The sequence below is a fragment of the Corythoichthys intestinalis genome, chromosome 10 (assembly GCF_030265065.1).
Source record: "Corythoichthys intestinalis isolate RoL2023-P3 chromosome 10, ASM3026506v1, whole genome shotgun sequence".
Classification (NCBI taxonomy): domain Eukaryota; kingdom Metazoa; phylum Chordata; class Actinopteri; order Syngnathiformes; family Syngnathidae; genus Corythoichthys; species Corythoichthys intestinalis.
Genome location: NC_080404.1, coordinates 44,956,209 through 44,976,346, shown reverse-complemented (window position 1 = coordinate 44,976,346; position 20,138 = coordinate 44,956,209). Strand labels below are relative to the sequence as shown.

Genomic DNA, 20,138 nt, shown 5'->3' with positions numbered 1-20,138 from the left:
CCGCCACCCACCAAATTTGACAAATAAACAAAAAAAAAAGCGGCATTTGTTCATAAATTAAGCCCCACTGGACTATAAGCCGCAGCTGTCCTTACTGTATTATGGGATATTTACATCAACAGATATTAACCGCGAGCACTTTATTTGAGAGCAGCACCATAAAACTGTCATAAGACCAAATGAACTACCATGAAGCTTTGAACCAATTGGCTGCAAAGTTCATTGCTTCAAGAAGCTTCATTTGGCCATTACTGCTCCTTCGGGGGAGACATTCAACCTCTGATGCCACCTGCTGTCAACACTGTTGTCATCCAACATGCCTCCGAGCATGCATTGCAATCTATAGATGTAAATAACAATAAAATTCATGTTCTGTGCTAATTATTTCTTCAGTTACTGTTCCACTTGTTTCATTAATTGCTAGTTATGGTATTTGGTAACACTTTATTTGACAGTGGTGCCATTAGACTGTTATAAGACCATCATAATTAGACATTACACTGCCATGAGCATTAATGAATGCTTATGAAAGATGTCATTTTGTGTCATCCGGCAAATTATCTCACTTTTGAATGGATGTAAAATATCCAAGCTAGACATAAATGGAGTTAGTGACTAGACATGTGCCGGTTACCGGTTTCACGGTTTACCGTGGTGTGAAAGCGTCGCGGTTTCAAAACCACTAAAATTTTCCGTCATACCTTAGTACGGTATTCGCTATTTTTCATGTGCCAAAATGCAGCCGAAGTGGCTTGGTGCGGCAGCGCTCACCCTTCCCGTTTGTTGCCGTGAGTGTCAGTAACGCTATTCTGCTAAACAGCCAGCAAACCCCAAAACCAACCCTCGAAACACAAGGCGTACTTTTCTTCAATTTATTGAGCTCTCAAATCGTGGTGAAATATACAAATGAATACATTTAAAACGTTATACAATTGTATTTTTCCACATGTGAGTAGGTTCAACAGGATAGCCGTAGCACCATGAAAAAGGTCGCCAAAAACAAAACATACATTTTCCTTTCAAATTCAATATACAAACTAACTAAAACTTACAAAGACGAATGTTAGCCTAGGCTAAGCTGGGAGAGCAGCTTGGTCGACGTTTTATGTCTCACAGCCGCTGAGTGAGAAACAAGCTTGAATGAAGGGGGAGAAAAAAAAGGATCGCGTCAAAGATCGCTAATTGTGAAAGGAGGTCTCACTCCGCACTTTTTGTTTTAGATGAAACCTTGAAACCTCAACAATATTTACATTTTAACTAACTTATAAAACTAACTTATACATTTTTAACTAACTTATTAACTTATGAATTCTTTGTTCTTTTTAACACAAAGGCATGACATCATGAGAAGAGAGTTGACACAGTGGCTGAAAATGGCGAAACTTCAGCTTCTTCCCCTCAAAAAAAGTCATACAGTATATATTTTTAATTTTCTTTAGAAGTGTTCTTACTTTTTTATAGCAATTATTTTGTTCTTGCTCTATTATTGAGCAACTTGAGCTCTGGCTGTGGGTATAGTCTAGGTTCTATTTATTTAAATTTTATATAAAATATTTGTTATTTTTTGTTAATTTATTTATTTTCACATTAATGTATTTTCACATTATATTCATGTTCCAATTTGCAAATATGTTCTGAAAAAAAAAAACCTGTTCAATGGAAAAAAGTTTTTTTTTTTTTGTTTTTTTTTTTAAACCCATACATCTCAAAATTTTGGATACCGTGAAACCGCGGTATTTTTGCTCACGGTTATCGTACCGTCAAAATCTCATACCGGCACATGCCTATTAGTGACATAAGTTGCCGGATGACTCTTAATGACACATGTCATAAGCATTCATTAATGCCCATGATAGTGTAATTTCATAATTATGACGGTCTTATGGCAGTCTTATGATGCTGCTGTCAAATAAAGTGTTACCTCTTAACACAAATAAATCAACAAATAAGCCGTAGAATTCAAAATGAGGGGAAAAAGTAGCAGCTTATAGTCCGAAAATTACGTTAGTTAGTCGGGCCAATAATTGATTTTTGGAGCCGATACTCATTGGCAGTAAAAGTATCAAATTTGGCATAAAAAAATGAATAATGCAAACAATGGACTTCATTGCAATGCCTAGAGCATGTTTATCAGCCAGTCGGACTGAATAAAAAAGGCCAATATCGATATATGTCATATTTCCAAATATCAGCGCCAATCATCGGTCTATCGCTAATAAAAAAGCGATTTTTTTTTTTCTTTCCATAATTTGGCTGGACCTGTATCATGAACATATGTTTTTTATTTGACTCTGACAGCTGTGAGATTGTCCGCTGTGTTGTTTAGGCAATAGTTATCCAAAAACAAGTTGATAGATTATGCTAACAGATGTATATTTAGCCTGTTGTTATATAGTATCATACGACTGTCATAAGACCATATGAAACACCATGAAACTTTGAACCAATTGGCTGCAAAGCTTCATTGCTTCAAGAAGTTTCATTTGGCCATTACCGTTCCCTTGGGGGAGAGAGTCAACCTTTGCTGCCACCTGCTGTCAACATTGTTGTCATCTAACATGCCTCCTAGCATGTATTGTGGCCAGGCATGAAAATGGGTCAGGGGTTGAAAAGGTGAGAAGGGTGTGGCGGAAATATGTTCCGGTAGGTCTGTCCCAAACGACTAATTTTCTCCCGGTTAGTCATCCGACTATTTTTATGATTAGTCGACTAATACTGATACTAACACTAACATAGCGATGACATTTTTGTTGACACTTTTTACTTAACAAAAACATTTTGGAACACTTATATTCGTTATTAATGTACAAATAAACATGTAAATAACAATAAATAATCACACAAACAATGAGGTTTAATGTTGATAGCACTGCAAAAGAATACAATGTAAAGAGATTCAGAACACTGACTTCGCCTTTCCAACATTATTCAAAACAATTCCTTAGGAAAATATCTAGCATTATTATTATAGTGTACTACTATATGTAATAGTATTATAACAATACATACATTGCTAATCATATTTTTCAAAAAGGGTGTCATTTTAAAGCTATTCTTAATGTAGAATTTTAATTATGTTGTATTACAGTATTTACATACTATAGTGTTAATTCTGAAGTACGTGGGATTACCTCCAGAAATCGTTATTTATATGAACGCAACATGCTTTTATTTTTAAATGTACACCGGAAGTATGTTCGCTACACAGCTAACAGCTTCACACTCCGCAAAAAAGCACTTTTCCTATTGCTTGTGGTGTCACTTATATATATATATATTTTTTTTTTTGGCAAATGCTGTTAACCAGCGATTTTAATGTTTGAAGTGTCACCTTTTAACCACAGGTTTGCGTTTTGGAGAAGACTGCCAATGTTTAAAGCTAAAGTAGGTTGTCTTTTTCCTCCATTAGTCTCAATGTAGCAATGCTAATGTTTACAGTGTTTAATATACGTGTTTCCTTATTTTGTATGTCTGAACTGTAATTCTACAGCGTGTTGATTACCAATAAACTTCTGTGAAATCAACTGGAGTCTCATATGTCATCTGCACACACGCACGCACGCACGCATGCACGCACATTATCGCCCTCATTTTTATTTACCTTGCGACAAATGGACACATTGCATATCACGACAGGCTTAGCAACTTCAACAAAACATGTCGTTAGTGGTTAAATGGAATCACGCCCCCCTTTAAAAATTTTCTATTCGGATCTACACAATTCACGTAGGTCACCCTTTTTGACTTCAAAACCGAAAGGTGAGCGATTTTCATGCCTGATTGTGACTCTAGGGACAGAATTCATGTTCTGTCCTGAATATTTCTTCAGTTACTGTTTGAGTTGTTTCATTAATTGCTAGTTGTGGGTTTAGGGTGTTATGGGTGTTTTGGTAACACTTTATTTGACAGTGGTGCCATAAGACTGTCATAAGACAATCATAATTATGACATGACACTGTCATGAGGATTAATGAATGCTTATGACGGATGTCATTTTGTGTCATCCGGCAAATTATGTCACTTTCGAATGGATGTAAAAGATGCGAATTGGATATAAATGGAGCTAGTGACGTAATTTCCCGGATGACACTGAATGACACCTGTCATAAGCATTCATTAATGCTCATGACAGTGTCATGTCATAACTATGACAGTTTTATGACCGTACTGTCAAATAAAGTGTATCTGGATATTGTTACGCGTGTGATGTATACCTTTAGAGCATTTTAATATGGTGAGGATGCCAGAGCATTTTTTAGAATCAAGACAAAATACATAGGCTTGTTGTGTTATGAGTCATAGCTTCGATGAGTAAAACTCCCTCTCATGCGTACAGTACGAGGAGAAGATGAAACAAAGGTCTGATTGTCAGAGAAAAACAATGACTGAGGGAAGAGCAAATAACAATGGGGGGGGGAGAAAAACAAATAGCAAAAGCAAAGGAGTGGGAGCTGAGGGCTGCCAATTGGCTAGCAGGGAGAGCAAGTAGCCAAGAGGGGATGGATACAAAAGGGACAGGAAATAGAGGACAAATAAGAGACTGAGGGAGAAAAAATGAGGGCATTCGAGGAACATAAAACAGAGTGCATTAAATGAGTAAGTGGGTACTGACCACATTAGATATTCTGTGCAACTGAGCGAATAGCAACACTCTTATACAGTCGTACACCATGTATTGCACCATCATTTAAGATGAAAACACCTTTGAAAATGGGAGTATTTGGGGAATAAAATACCAGTTGGGAAAAATGCCACATTCTCATGCGCTCATACATTTCGCTGCCTTTTACAAATGCTTTATAATCCATTAAGAGGGAATGCTGCTACACTCCACTAACAGCAATATGGTGCAATCTTAATCTGCGTGAAATGAGGCTTATGACATTACGTCTCTTTTCATGGGCAGTTTAGTCAGATACTGTTGTTGGGCCTTTCAGTATTATTTGGTTGACTGATGACTAACCCATGACATAGTATGGGATATTTCTATAAAAAGATGTTAAACAGAAAGATTTGATTGACCACAAATATCTATTAAAAGTCATTCACTGCCATTTATGGTGATAGACTTCAAATGCATTTTAACTGTGATGGCTGGAATTGAAAGATTATGTATAATGGCAATAGATTTCCAATCCATTTTGACAGGGAGGGTTGAATGCATGTTCAGTCCAAGTAGAAATGGAGTGGATGTCTATCACCGTCAATGACAGCCAATGGATAACATCAACACACCGAGCATCCTTATTCATTTTGCAGTTGCCCTATTTTCTAACAGCTGCCTTACTAAAACAATGAATACTAATAATAATAATAAAAAAATAAAAAAAACTCGCTGGCTAGATGAGTCAATACTACTGAACATAAACAGGAGCAGTGGTGGAAATTAGGGCTGCAAGAATTAATCAATTAACTCTATTAATTTGATTAGAAAAACGCGCCGAATCCAATTTTGCTGCTTCTCAGATTCGTTTAATTAGAGTGGCGTTGTAATGGTTTGTTTTGAAAATGTTTGCATTTAGTTTTATTTATTCAGCTGAATACACTACCCTCTAGTGGCAACAGTGAAGATGTCATAACGCATTTAACATGGCTGAGTACAGCTGCTCCCTGTTAAGACCAACATAAGATAAGTTTTTGTTTGAGCTAATGTGTTTTTTAATGCATTCGTAATTAAGGGAGTGCCAAAAAAATAGAATATTAAATGCATTGCGATTCAACAGGTGACGATTCGATTGTGATTCATAAATGTTCAAAAACAATGATTTTTCCCTAATAACTTTATGACAGGCGCTAGTAGCGGAACAAAATTCAAGACACGTCTGTAGCCCGGACACCTTTAACGGACACACGCACGTTATGATGGATGCTGCCGGTTACTGAGCGAGAAATTTACTCCTTTTCAAAAGACTCGAAAATAAATTTGTGTATGAGACAGGCAGGGACACGGCAGTCGCGCTTCTGTGCGCAAGTTATTTTTTAGAGAGGGGAGAGAGGGGAAGAGAGTTTGTTGCTCCTTGTCTATCGGTTGTCCAGCAGTAGGTTCAACTCGTGTTAATTGGAAAGTCCCTAGCGTTTTGCTAAATCCCGTGTCAGTCTATCAGAGGTGATTACATGAACACTATTGCACTGTTTAGCCTTTATTGTTGTTTTTGAGATGTTACTAGTTGGAGCCGAGCAAAAAACAAAAAAAGTTGGAGCCGAGCGCTATGCTAATTAGCAACTTCGCTAACATGTATTTCCAGTTGTGCATTGTTTGGTGGTGTACAAAAGTTACTCAGATGCAGAACGTTTAAAACCAGGATTACATACAGCAGTAACACGACAAATATGCGAAATAGTATCTGTGAAAACAAAGTAAATTGGTTAAAAGAAGTCTTATTTGTAAAGACACTTTGTTTCCGGAAAACGTAGAATTCATTCCACCAGTGTAAATTTTATTGTATTGTTGAGATAAATAAGTATGGCTTTAGAAACAGCTAATGTTTTTGCACCTTCTTGTGAAAAAGAGTATTTCAAGGTCAGCTGTGTGTTGTATGGGCATCTTGAGAAATAAGTACTGCCTTTAAAATGGTTAATGTTTTGCACTTTGTTGTTTAAAACAAAAAAAACAAAAAAAAGTTTAAAGGCAGCTTTTTGTTGTATGGGCATGTTTCCATTGTTCCTGTTGAATCGTTAAGATATCTTAAATAAATATTGGACATCAATTTGTTTGGCCACTTTATTAATTAGTAATGCACGATGCATCGATAATCATGATAATCGTGATCATCGTCAATACCGTGATCATCGTTCAATAATAGAATTGTGGTACCCTGAATCGTAATCGAATCGAATCGAATCGTGGGGTGCCTAAGATGGCACACCCCTATTCATAATTTAGTTTATTGGTATATTTAGCCGTTTTTGTATGAATATGTGTTTGAACGATTTGTTAAGAGCATTGTATAAAAAAAATAAAATAAAAAAATAAAAATAAAAAAATGTTAGGATTTTATAGCATTTAAGCTAGCAAGTTAGCCAACTGTTCTTTTGTTGTACTTAGATCCTCATTCATTTAATTGTTTTATACCATTTGAGGCCAAGCTCATGTATTTTAATTTATTGTTAAATGAAAGTGCAATTTTGCATAGTTTAAAGAATCACCCAGGAATTAAAAAAAAAAAAAAAAGCCTTAGCATTTTATAGCATTTAAGCTAGCGGTCTTTTGCTGTGCAACTTGTGCCAATTGTTCTTTGGTTGTACTTGGATCCGCATTTAGTTTTCTTTGTACCGTTTGTGGTTAACCTCGGGTATTTAATTCATTTTTAAATGCTTTTAATGCTCTTGTGAAATGAAAGTACAATTCTGCATAGTTTGAAGAAACACTCAGGTATTTTATTTTGTATTCGTATTCAATCTTTTGAAAGTGCAGTCTAAGCAAGCCTTTGCTTTACATCTCCTAAAATTAATTCAGCAACGCATCAAATGTTCCTAATCCGATTACTCGATTATTTGGACCAACTAATCGACTACTAAAATAATCAATAGCTGCAGCCCTACTTCTTTTGTTGTACTTAGATCCGCATTCTTCTTATACCGTTTGAGGCTAAGCTCAGGTATTTAATTTATTTTGAAATGCATTTACTGCTCTTGTGAAATGAAAGTGAAATTCTACATCGTTTGAAGAAACACTCAGGTATTTGATTTCTATTCGCATTTAATGCCCTTCTGAAAGTGCAATCTTAGCAAGCCAAAATAAATACTATTGAAAGCATATACACTTCTTTTTTCTACATCTCTTATTCTGCAACGGATTAAATGTTCGTAATCCGAATACTTGATTATAGTAAATAATAAAACAATAGATTAATCGATTACTTAAATAATCGATAGCTGCAGCTCTAGAGAAAATATGGTAATTTTAAGTGATTAGAAATAAAGTGGATGAAAGACAATGGAGGTGCAAGGTTATGGGAGAATGTAAAGTGACACTTGAAGGGAAGGAGAAATAGAAATTGAGCAGGGAGAGGGGGGGTTATAAACAAAAGGATGAAGCACAAGAAAAAAAATGAAAGAAAATCGATAACAGGTGGTGATGATGACAGAGGCTGGAGTGGAAGAAAATAATGACAAAAGCAATGCTGATGAAATTAAGACAGGGGGAAATGCGTGCTGAATTGCTGCAATTCGTCAACACTTACAATTTCTTGTTACTCAGCCGGACACACACATATGCACGCACTCACAACTCAGCTCATTGGTACTGTAATGTCATTGGTAAAATGCTCAAAATATATTTTTGATAATGAACTGTCCTCACAAGGTCATGAAAAGCACACACTGACGATTCACAATATCTTAGGTGCCTCATGATGCTTTGATTCACTACCATCTCTCATCCCTTCATTTGTCGCACCTATCTCCCTCATTATCTTCCTTTCTTGCTCTCCTCCTGTCTGTAGCTCCCTTTACAGACACTAAATCACTGTCATCCCATTAGACTGCTGGCGTATGTTGTCTCTTTCTTTGACTTCATGAATAAATTATCAAAGAGAACAAGATGGTGCTCCAGTTCATGGAAGGCTCTTGGTTTTGTTAGATATACAAATGAGAGTGATTGTGGAAGGGTTTGTGGGTATTTTGAGTACACAAAAATGACGGGAGTGTTTATCACTGATAAAGGCATGACTCGACTGGAGTGGATGTAAAAGGCCTTGGTAACAGTAGCAAAGTGCCACAGACAAACGAACACATATGTGAGTAGTCAATGTTAAAGTGATGGGGTGAGGGGCATGCAGACAAGCAGCAATGTGTGACTCACAACGACACTGCATCCCCCACAGCAGTGTTCTTTGAGGTCTAGCAGTCAGTGCGATCGATAACTTAAGCACAATGAGGCAAATCAATAAAATGGATTTGTACTGCTGAAGGAGAGCCAATCCCGCCTCCAAGAAAAGACACACATGCACAACTGAAACGATCATATTAAATGCACATGTGCCCTCCCCCAACATGCACAATCCCTTGCTTTTATGTAGCAGAGCATACAAGCAATTAAATCTGTTTGCACTAATCATGTTGTTCTTCTTCTTAAAAATAAGGAAAAAATATCCACTAGACTGGTTGTCAATTATAGTGATTGTTGTGCAAAGATACTTCTGCTCAAAGTTTACAAAACAAAAACTCGGACATGGGAGGAGTTTGAAGAGGCCATGGAAAACGACTTCCGGACGGCTTTGAGGAAATTCTGGTCCACCATCTGGCGTCTGAGGAGAGGAAAGCATTGCACCATTAACACTGTGTAGAGTGGAGATGTGGTACTGCTGACCTCGACTCGGGACGTCGTGAGTCGGTGGGGAGAATACTTCGAAGACCTCCTCAATTCCACCGACACGCCTTCCTATGAGGAAGCAGAGTCTAGGGACTCCGAGGTGGGCTCTTCCATCTCTTGGGTCGAAGTCACTGAGGTGGTTGGAAAGCTCCTCGGTGGTAACACCCCACGGGTGGATGAGATCCGCCCAGAGTTCCTCAAGGCTCTGGATGTTGTGGGGCTGTCGTGGCTCAACATCGCGTGGATATTGGGGACAGTGCCTCTGGATTGGCAGACCGGGTGGTGGTCCCCCTTTTTAAGAAGGGGGACCGGAGGGTGTGTTTTAATTATAGAGGGTATACACTCCCCTGCCTCCCCTATAAAGTCTATTCAGGGGTGCTGAAGAGGAGAGTCCGTCAGAAAGACATCTCTGATTCAGGAGGAGCAGTGTGGTTTTTGTCCCGGCCGTAGAACAGTCGACCAGGTCTAGACCCTCGACAGGGTCCTCAAGGGTGCATGGGAGTTCGCCCAACCGGTACATACGGTGCTGGCCAAATCTATTGGCACCCCTGCAATTCTGTCAGATAATGCTCAATTTCTCTCAGAAAATAATTGCAATTACAAATGCTTTGGTATTAATATCTTCATTTATTTTGCTTGTAATGAAATAACACTAAATAGAATGGGGAAAAAAATCATTATCATTTTAGATATTGGCTCCCTTTGAAAAAAATCATGTGATGCTTCTCTAATTTTTGTAATGAACAGCACCTGTTACTTACCTGTGGCACATAACAGGTGGTAGCAATAACTAAATCACACTTGAAGCCAGTTAAAATGGATTAAAATTGACTCAACCTCTGTCCTGTGGCCTTGTGTGTACCACATTGAGCATGGATAAATGAAAGAAGACCAAAGAACTGTCTGAGGACAAGCAAAATTGTGAGCAAGCATGGGCAATCATAAGGCTAAAAGTCCATCTCCAAAGACCTGAATGTTCCTGTGTCTACCGTGCAAAGTGTCATCAATAGGTGTAAAGCCCATGGCACTGTGGCTAACCTCCCTAGATGTGGACGGACAAGAAAAATTGACGAGAGATTTCAACAAAAGATTGTGCGGATGGTGGATAAAGAACCTCGACTAACATCCAAACAAGTTTAAGCTGTCCGAGGGTACAACAGCGTCAACCCGTACTATCCATCGGCGTCTGAATGAAAAGGGACTCTATGGTAGGATACCCAGGAAGACCCCACTTCTGACCCAGTGACATACTGTAAAAAAAAAAAAAAGCCAGGCTGGAGTTTGCCAAAACTTACCTGATGAAGCCAAAAATGTTATGGTAAAATGTTCTTTGGTCAAATGAGACAAAAGAAGATCTTTTTGGGAAAAGGCAATCAGATAGAGTTTACAGGAGAAAAAAACGAAGCCTTCAAAGAAAAGAACACTGTCCCCACAGTCAAACATGGCGGACGTTCCCTGATGTTTTGGGGTTGCTTTGCTTCCTCTGGACTGGACTGCTTGACCGCGTGCATGGTATTATGAAGTCTGAAGACTACCAACAAATTTTGCAACACAACGTAAGGCCCAGTGTGAGAAAGCTGGGTCTCCCTCAGAGGTCATTGGTCTTCAAGCAGAACAATGACCCAAAACACACTTCAAAAAGCACTAGAAAAGAGTTTGAGAAGAAGCACTGGAATCTTCTAAAGTGGCCAGCAATGAGTCTAGACCTGAACTGTAGAGATCTGAAAATGGCAGTTTGGAGAAGGCACCCTTCAAATCTCAGACACCTGGAGTAGTTGGCCGAAGACGAATGGTCTAAAATTCCAGCAGAGCATTGTAAAAAACTCATTGAAGCGGTTGTTTGCATACATTTTGCCTAAAGGTTGTGCTACCAAGTATTAGGCTGAGGGTGACAATACTTTTGTTCGGCCCATTTTTGTAGTTTTGTGTAAAATGATCATGATGTTTTTTTGTTTTTTTTTCTCTTTTGTGTTTTTTCATTGCAAGCAAAATAAATGAAGACATTACGACCAAAGCATTTGTAGTTGCTATCATTTTCTGGGAGAAATTGAGCATTTTCTGACAAAATTACAGGGGTGCCAATACTTTTGGGCAGCACTGTATGTTTTATGGATTTGGAGAAGGCATTCGACCGTGTGCCGAGGGGAGTCCTGTGGGGTTTTCTCCAGGAGTACGGGGTACTGAGCCCCTTGATAAGGGCTGTTTGGTCCCTGTATGACTGGTGTCAGAGTTTGGTCCAAATTGCCGGTAGTAAGTCGAATTTGTTCCCAGTGAGGTTTGGACTCAACTACGGCTTCCCTAGCAGGACTTGACGACACCCGGCCCTGTGACGCCACACAATTCAATTTTAAACCAGATCCAGACAAAAAAAAAAAAAAAGGAATTTATATAACTCAGCACTCAATTGTTCTTAGCTTGTGCCCATGTTTACAGCAATTATCTTCAAACATATTTCATGTATTTAGAAGAAAATCATCAAAATGAATGGATAATCTTTTGGAAGTTATTTTCCAGGCAGTTTATCTCATAACTTTGAAATCCATATTAAAGATATTTTCATAAGAATGTCAAAAAATATTTAGCATAAAATATGCACGTGCGATTTCGAAAAGGGTCAATAAATAAAAAGGACTATAATAATGCTATGTTACACCCAACAGAGTTTTTTAGGTATATTGTTGGTCTTTTATGGTCTAAATTTCTGTTCTCTGCAGCATTTGATCATGCAACACCACACATGAAGATATAACAGTCACACAGTTTGCAGCAGCACCCACACAACTGAGAACAGCATAACTCCCTTGTTGCTTTCCCAACCACAAGAATGTGCCCATGACCTAGAAACAGACATTCGATTATATGCTACACTCACTTGTGACGAAAAGTAAATTTTAAAGTATATAGATATTAGCACTTTAGGACTTTTTTATTGTTATTATTACTAGGAGCGCAAGTGCTCAAACTGAAATTTTAGGCGTGCAATAGCAAGGTATTGTGTATGGTCAGATTACATATATTTCGCAGTATATACAGTGGGGCAAATAAGCATTTAGTCAACCACTGTGCAAGTTCTCCCACTTGAAAATATTACAGAGGCCTGTAATTGTCAACATGGGGAAACTTCAACCATGAGAGACAGAATGTGGGGGAAAAAAACAGAAAATCACATTGTTTGATTTTTAAAGAATTTATTAGCAAATCATGGTGGAAAATAAGTATTTGGTCAATACCAAAAGTTCATCTCAATACTTTATTATGTACCCTTTGTTGGCAATAACGGAGGCCAAACGTTTTCTGTAACTCATCACAAGCTTTTCACACACTGTTGCTGGTATTTTAGCCCATTCCTCCATGCAGATCTCCTCTAGAGCAGTGATGTTTTGGGGCTGTCGTTGGGCAACACGGACTTTCAACTCCCTCCACAGATGTTCTATGGGGAGATCTGGAGACTGGCTAGGCCACTCCAGGACCATAATGTGCTTCTTCTGAAGCCACTCCTTTGTTGCCCTGGCTGTGTGTTTGCGATCATTGTCATGCTGAAAGACCCAGCTACGTCTCATCTTCAATGCCCTTGCTGATGGAAGGAGAGTTTCACTCAAAATCTCTCGATACATTGCCTCATTCATTCTTTCCTTTACACAGATCAGTCGTCCCGGTCCCTTAGCAGAAAAACAGCCCCAAAGCATGTTGTTTCCACCCCCATGCTTCACAGTGGGTATGGTGCAATTCAGTATTCTTTTTCCTCCAAACACGAGAACCTGTGTTTCTACCGAAAAGTTCTACTTTATTTTCATCTGACCATAACACATTCTCCCAGATCTCTTCTGGATCATCCAAATGCTCTCTAGCAAACCGCAGACGGGCCTGGACGTGTACTTTCTTCAGTAGGCAGACATGTCTGTCAGTGCAGGATTTGATTCCCTGGTGGTGCATTGTGTTACTGATAGTAGCCTTTGTTACTGTGGTCCCAGCTCTCTGTAGGTCATTCACTATGCCCCCCCCGTGTGGTTCTGGAATTTTGGCTCACCGTTCTTGTTATCATTTTGACACCACGGGGTGAGGAGGGAGTTGAAAGTCCGTGTTGCCCAACGACAGCCCCAAAACATCACTGCTCTAGAGGAGATCTGCATGGAGGAATGGGCCAAAATACAGTGGAGAGAACAAGTATTTGATACACTGCCGATTTTGCTGGTTTTCCGACTTGCAAGCCATGTAGAGGTCTGTAATTTGTATCATAAGTTCTCTTCAACTGTGAGGGATGGAATCGAATACAAAAATCCAGAAAATCACATTGTATAATTTTTAAATAATAAATTTGTATTCAACTGCATGAAATAAGTATTTGATACATTACCAACTAGTAAATATTTCCGCTCTTAGTTCTTTTTTAAGAACCCCTCCTGTTCTCCACTCATTACCGGAAGTAACTGCACCTTTTGAACTTGTTACCTGTATAAAAGACACCTGTTCACATGCTCAAACAAACAAACTCCAACCTCTCCACAATGGCCAAGACCTAAGAGCTGTGTAAGGACATCAGGGATAAAATAATAGACCTGCATAATGCTGCGATGGGCTACAGGAAAATAAGCAAGCAGCTTGGTGAGAAGGTAACAACTGTTGGAGCGAATATTAGAAAATGGAAGAAGTTCAAGTTGACGGTCAATCTGTCTTGTTCTGGGGCTCCATGCAAGATCTCACCTCGTGGGGCATCACTGATCATGAGGAAGGTGAGGGATCAGCCCAGAACTACACGGCAGGACCTGGTCAATGACCTGAAGAGAGCTGGAACCACAGTCTCGAAGAAAACCATCGGAAACACATTACGCCGTCATGGATTAAAATCCTACAGCGCACGCAAGGTCCCGCTGCTGAAGCCAGTGCATGTCCAGACACGTCTGAAGTTTGCCACTGACCATCTGGATGATCCAGAGGAGCAATGGGAGAAGGCCATGTGGTCGGATAAGACCAAAATTGAACTTTTTGGTCTAAACTCGGCTCGTCGTGTTTGGAGGAAAAAGAAGGATGAATACAACCCCAAGAACACCATCCCAACCTTGAAACATGGAGGAGGAAACATCATTTTTGGGGCTGCTTCTCTGCCAAGGGTACAGGACGACTGCACCGTATTGAGGGGAGGATGGATGGGGCTATGTATCGCCAGATCTTGGCTGACAACCTCCTTCCTTCAGTGAGAGCCCTGAGGATGGGTCGTGGCTGGGTCTTCCAGCATGACAACGACCCCAAGCACACAGCCAAGGCAACTAAAGATTGGCTCCGTAAGAAGCATCTTAAGGTCCTGGAGTGGCCTAGCCAGTCACCAGATCTGAACCCGATAGAAAATCTATGGAGGGAGCTGAAAGTCCGTGTTGCCCGGCAGCAACCCCGAAACCTGAAGGCTCTGGAGAAGATCTGCATGGAGGAGTGGTCCAAAATCCCTGCTGCAGTGTGTGCAAACCTTGTCAAGGACTACAGGAAATGTTTGGTATCTGTAATAGCAAACAAAGGATTCTGTACCAAATATTAAGTTCGATTTTTGTGATGTATCAAATACTTATTTCATGCAATTAAATGCAAATTTATTATTTAAAAATCATACAACGTGATTTTCTGTTTTTTTGTATTAGATTCCATCCCTCACAGTTGAAGAGAACTTATGATACAAATTACAGACCTCTACATGCTTTGCAAGTGGGAAAACCAGCAAAATCGGCAGTGTATCAAATACCTGTTCTCCCCACTGTATCAGCAACAGTGTGTGAAAAGCTTGTGAACAGTAACAGAAAACGTTTGGCCTCCGTTATTGCCAACAAAGGGTACATAACAAAGTATTGAGATGAACTTTTGGCATTGACCAAATACTTATTTTCCACCATGATTTGTAAATAAAAATTAAACAATGTGATTTTCTGTTTTTTTTTTTTTCCATATTCTGTCTCTCATGGTTGAGGTTTACCCATGTTGACAATTACAGGCCTCTCTAATATTTCTCAAGTGGGAGAACTTGCACAATTAGTGGTTGACTAAGTACTTATTTGCCCCACTGTAACTCATAAGCTGCCATTGACAACGCTACACATCCAATCCATTTTTGACAGAGTGGTACATTGTATATAATTTATAAATTTTGACAGAAAATATTTGAAAATCAAAATGGTAAGCTCTGTAAACATTAAACCTCTTTATTATTTATTTCAAATCCTTTCTAGTGCTTAAAGCGGTAGAAATCTCAACTCTGTGTCCAAATTCTCACTGTTAAATCCATCACTAACAATCAGTACCTTTATGTTGTGCTGCTCTGCTTTTTCTAAATCCTTCTCTTTTTTCTTCTTTTCACGTTCCTTCTGTAGAGGAAGCACATTTTGGGATGTCAAATTCATGTTGTAATTTAAATACTTTTAAGGCACACATCAATATCTTTACTGCTACTAAGACTGGCAGAAAACCTAACACAAAGAACAACTGTACCTCCTGCTTACTCCTGTCAGCCTGGGAGGACGGAGAGTTGGCGTGAGGAGCACCTTCAGTTGTCTTCTGCAAGACAAATTCAAAAAGGGCACAAGATTGGGGACGAAGGGGTAGAAAATCAGCACAGTTCAGAAAAAAGACAAGCAAATGAGGTTTTCACTGCGACACTAAAGCGCTGTTCTTCAGTTTGTTGAAAGCCAAGGTTATACTCAGGGTCTCAGGTGCAGAGAAGAAATTGTGTTGAAAGTGTCTCACATACACATGCTCAAAATACGGACTGTACAGACTACCGCTATTAACCTGCAATTGACCCCTGAGATGGACAGAGGGCAAGAGTGGAATTACAATAAGGACTGTGACGCTTTGACAAAGAGATGGCATGGCAAAGCGTTTGTGTCTAAAGATTTTAATTAGAAAATAATGCATTCATTCATTCATTCATTCATTATTATTTTGTACGGCAGATATTTGGTATTTTTTAGCAACGCCAGTGGACAAAAACGGTAGTGTTTTGCCTAAAGGAAGACTGCGCTTCCCATGAGGACCAGCGCCGTGTTTCCCATGAGGACCAGTGCACACCCGCATAGTGTCATATAATCATGATGGTCGCCTGCAGATGGATTAAACAAAATTTCTGTTTCCAGCTGCTGTGTGAAGGACGAAAAGTAATAAGGTAAAAAAATCCAGTTGTGGTTAAAGAATAGCATATGACTGTAAGCAACCGTGTGACTTAGGCTACGTTCATACCGAAGGTATTAATGCACAAATCCGATTTTTTGTCATATCTGGTTTTTTGGCATGCCCGTTCAGACTGCCTTTGTCCATTGAGCCCGTTCAAGTATCATGCATGCGCACTAATTCGTAGTCCGAGATGCACTCAGCAAAGTGACCCGCATGCACAGAAGCATCAAAATAGATTACACATGCTAGCTGTATGTCAATCCAGGGTGAACATATTTTGATTTCCAAAAAGAGGTCACAAATAACAGACATTAATCATTCCCCTTTAGTCTTATATTCAAAGTTTATATGGACTGATAGAATACATACACGCACACACTAAACTCATTTGCTCCCAAAAACGTATAAATACCTTCTATTTTTAATTGTTTCAGTGTCACAAAGACGTAAATACGTCTTTTACGTTTTTTTTCTCAAGAAACATCTCTTGGTTCTGATTCAACTTAGCTCCAAAGCACAACGCTGAAAATCCATTTTAAAGCAATAAAACTGGCCACTGGAGAGCAGTAGCTCATTTGGTAAGACCCGCAACCAGATTCAACGGAACGAACGCCTGGGGCGCCGACGGAAGACGACCGAATGGACGTCCAGGATGCCAGGCGCTGGATGACCAAGCAGAACGAGCGGGACCACCAGTTCAGCGGGCAATGCCGTTGAGTCAGTGCTGCTCGCCGAGCAGAGACAGGCGGTGATGAGGGAAAAGTTTACCGCGGCTGTTGCAGCGACAACAGTGTCATCCCTCAGTTAGTTATGTGTAAAAAAATTGTTACTTTGCTATCAAAAGCTCATTTGGTCTGTTTGTTTGTTATTTTGTAAAAGGACACCATTATTCAGATGTTTGGGATGTAACTAAAGCAAAAATAGCTGTGTTGAAGTCAAAGTTATGTTGGAAATGTATGCTTTCACAAAAAACATACACAGTCTGATTTCTAAAGAATGGAAAAAGATATGAACTAACTTTTTTTTCCTGCTGAAACGCCAAAAAAACACATATGACAAAAAATCAGATTCGTGCATTAAGACCTGCAGTATGAACCTAGCTTTAGTGTAGCTATACGCTACCACCCCACCCGAACTCGTCAGCGCCGGATTGCAGAATACACGCAAAGGGGTTAGCATCGACTTCCATCTTTATTATAGTGGGGTAAGGGGGAAGTGACATATGCCATAAAGTAGTCAGGACATGTTTTTTTTTTTTTTTTTGTGGTGAAGGGTTCCTTCCACTCACCTCAAAGTCAATTAGTGCCAGTAAAAGCCATAAAAAGACATAAAAGTGGTGTCATTTAACTTGTTGTCAGTCGACATATCACAAATGTTATGAAAATATTTTATAAAGGTTGAAAAGTTACCTAGTGTTGCTTTAAATACACGAGATACGCAAATATACCATTGGAAAAAAATTTGAACACAGACAAACAATATTATAAATATGATAACTAAATTCACAGTTGTTGCCACGTCCACTTAAATTTGACAAAAATATACAAAACACAAAAAAATACCCGATAGCTATAGGAAGTGACTTGAAAAAGCCCCAAAATCTGCAAGAAGTGATCCAGAGATGCCTGAAAATGATCCAAAATGTACAGGAAGTGACACTAGAGCAGGGGTGGGCAAACCGGTCCTCGAGGGCCGCAGTGGGTCCTGGTCTTTGTTCCAACTGATTCAGCACAGACAGTTTAACCAATGAGGTTTCAGTGGAAACAAGAAGCACCTGACTGCAATCAACTGATTGCACTTGTAAGAAACCAGATTGGTGAAAGGCTGTCCTCATGATGGGTATGAACAAAAACCCCCACCCACTGCGGCCCTTTGTGGAATAGTTTGCCCACCCCTGCACTAGAGGGTAAAGTACTCTTAAATTACCAAGAAAGTTACGCAAACTTAACTCATTGCTCGTCATTGACAACAGCTGACATCTAATTTATTTTAACTGGAAGGACTGGCTGTGAATCTGATACATTCATTCATTCGCCCCTCCCACTCCAAATGGATTGCATGTCCAGCGCCGCCAATGGCAGCCAATGAGTTAACAAGAAAAGCGGAAATGTCCTAAAATTAATAGGAAGCGACCGAAAATACACAGGTACAGGACCCATAAGCATTACACACATAATTTTTCCAGAAATGGCATTTTCTATTGTAAAAAAAAAAAAAAAGTGACTGTGGTTTGGTGCAGTTACGTGGATAGTGAATAATTCTCTAAATTAGAGGCAAAACATGCTTAGTTCAGTCCAAAAAATGAAAATGTTCCTCATTTCCACACTAAATGGACAATAGCCATCGCCTTTTTTAAGGCTTACAAATTCAGAACTATCTGTATGTCGCCATTGATGAGACAAGAATGCACAAAACGTTTCGTTTAACAAAGAAATTGCAAGCTCTCGCACCAAAGCTATGGCTGGGGGTTATTCCAGTCTGTCTCTTCTCTGTTTTTCCTCTATCTACACACCATTGCTCAAAGTGATAATGACTTGTTTTTAATAATTAATTTGCATATAAAAGCCAACCATATAAGTGGGAGGCAGAAACAGATCCGAGATCATAGTTTGGCTGCTGGCAGTGCTTAGGAGAATGCCAAAGAAAACAGAGGGAGGGGCAAAATATGAGAAATCAAAGACATGAGGAGTAAAGAAAACCAAACAGAAACATGAAGAAAATAATATAGGAAGAGAGATCAAATAAATATAGAATGAGAAAGAACCCATCGACAAATGATTTAGAATTATACAAATTACATATGGTGAAAAACACATGCAAGACTTAAAAAGCAGTTTCTGCTCTTGCACTCCTCTTTAAAAGACACTGCTGTATTTTAAGCCCAAAGAATTGTTGTGTTTGATGTGTGCGCCATGTGATTAATGGCGCAATAAGCCCCGGAACTATTTGTAATTTGTCCGTTTTACCCTGAAACCCCCCATTTACAGATGTCACGCAACCGCTTTAGTTTCAACCTAGCCATAAAAAAAAGGTACCGTATTTTTCGGAATATAAGTCGCACCTGACTATAAGTGGCACCAGCCATAAAATGCCCAACAAAGAGGAAAAAACATATGTAAGTCGCACCGAGTATAAGTCGCATTTTTGGGGGAAATTTACTTAATACAATCCAGCACATAGAACAGATATGTCATCTTGAAAGGCAATTTAAAATAAAAATACAGTAAAGGACAAAATGCTAAATAAGTGTAGTATGTTAATGTAACGTAGCTATAAAGAGTTATTCAGATAAATATAGCATAAAGAAAATGCTAACAAGTTTCCCGAACCATCAGTGTCACTCCAAAACACCAAAATAACATGTGAAATGACATAATAATGTTTCAAGAATTTCACATATAAGTCGCTCCAGAGTATAAGTCACACCCGCAGCCAAACCATGAAAAAAAAAAAAAATGCGACTTATAGTCTGAAAAATACAGTAAGTAATTATATTTATTATTCAAAAGGTCTGTCATTTTTAGCTTAGATTTATTAATTGATGTCTAATATTTCATTTTTAATAAATAAATAAATAAATAAATAAATAAATCGCATTCCAAAAATTATTCACGCGCATATTTTAAACTTTTAAACAAATTACGTCACAATGAAAAATTTGGCGTCCGTAAATAAG

At 38.9% G+C, this 20,138-nt stretch overlaps 1 protein-coding gene across 2 annotated transcripts in view; it reads right to left on the bottom strand.

The window, feature by feature from the left end:
- LOC130922844 (stromal membrane-associated protein 1-like) overlaps positions 1-20,138 on the bottom strand; it is a 102,545-nt gene that overhangs the window by 51,222 nt on the left and 31,185 nt on the right. For both annotated transcript variants that reach the window (XM_057848022.1, XM_057848023.1), the window contains exons 5-6: positions 15,782-15,847; positions 15,595-15,657 (exon numbers count right to left, since the gene is read on the bottom strand). In XM_057848022.1, the coding sequence (XP_057704005.1) occupies positions 15,595-15,657; positions 15,782-15,847 (129 nt within the window). The remainder of the gene's footprint in view (positions 1-15,594; positions 15,658-15,781; positions 15,848-20,138) is intronic.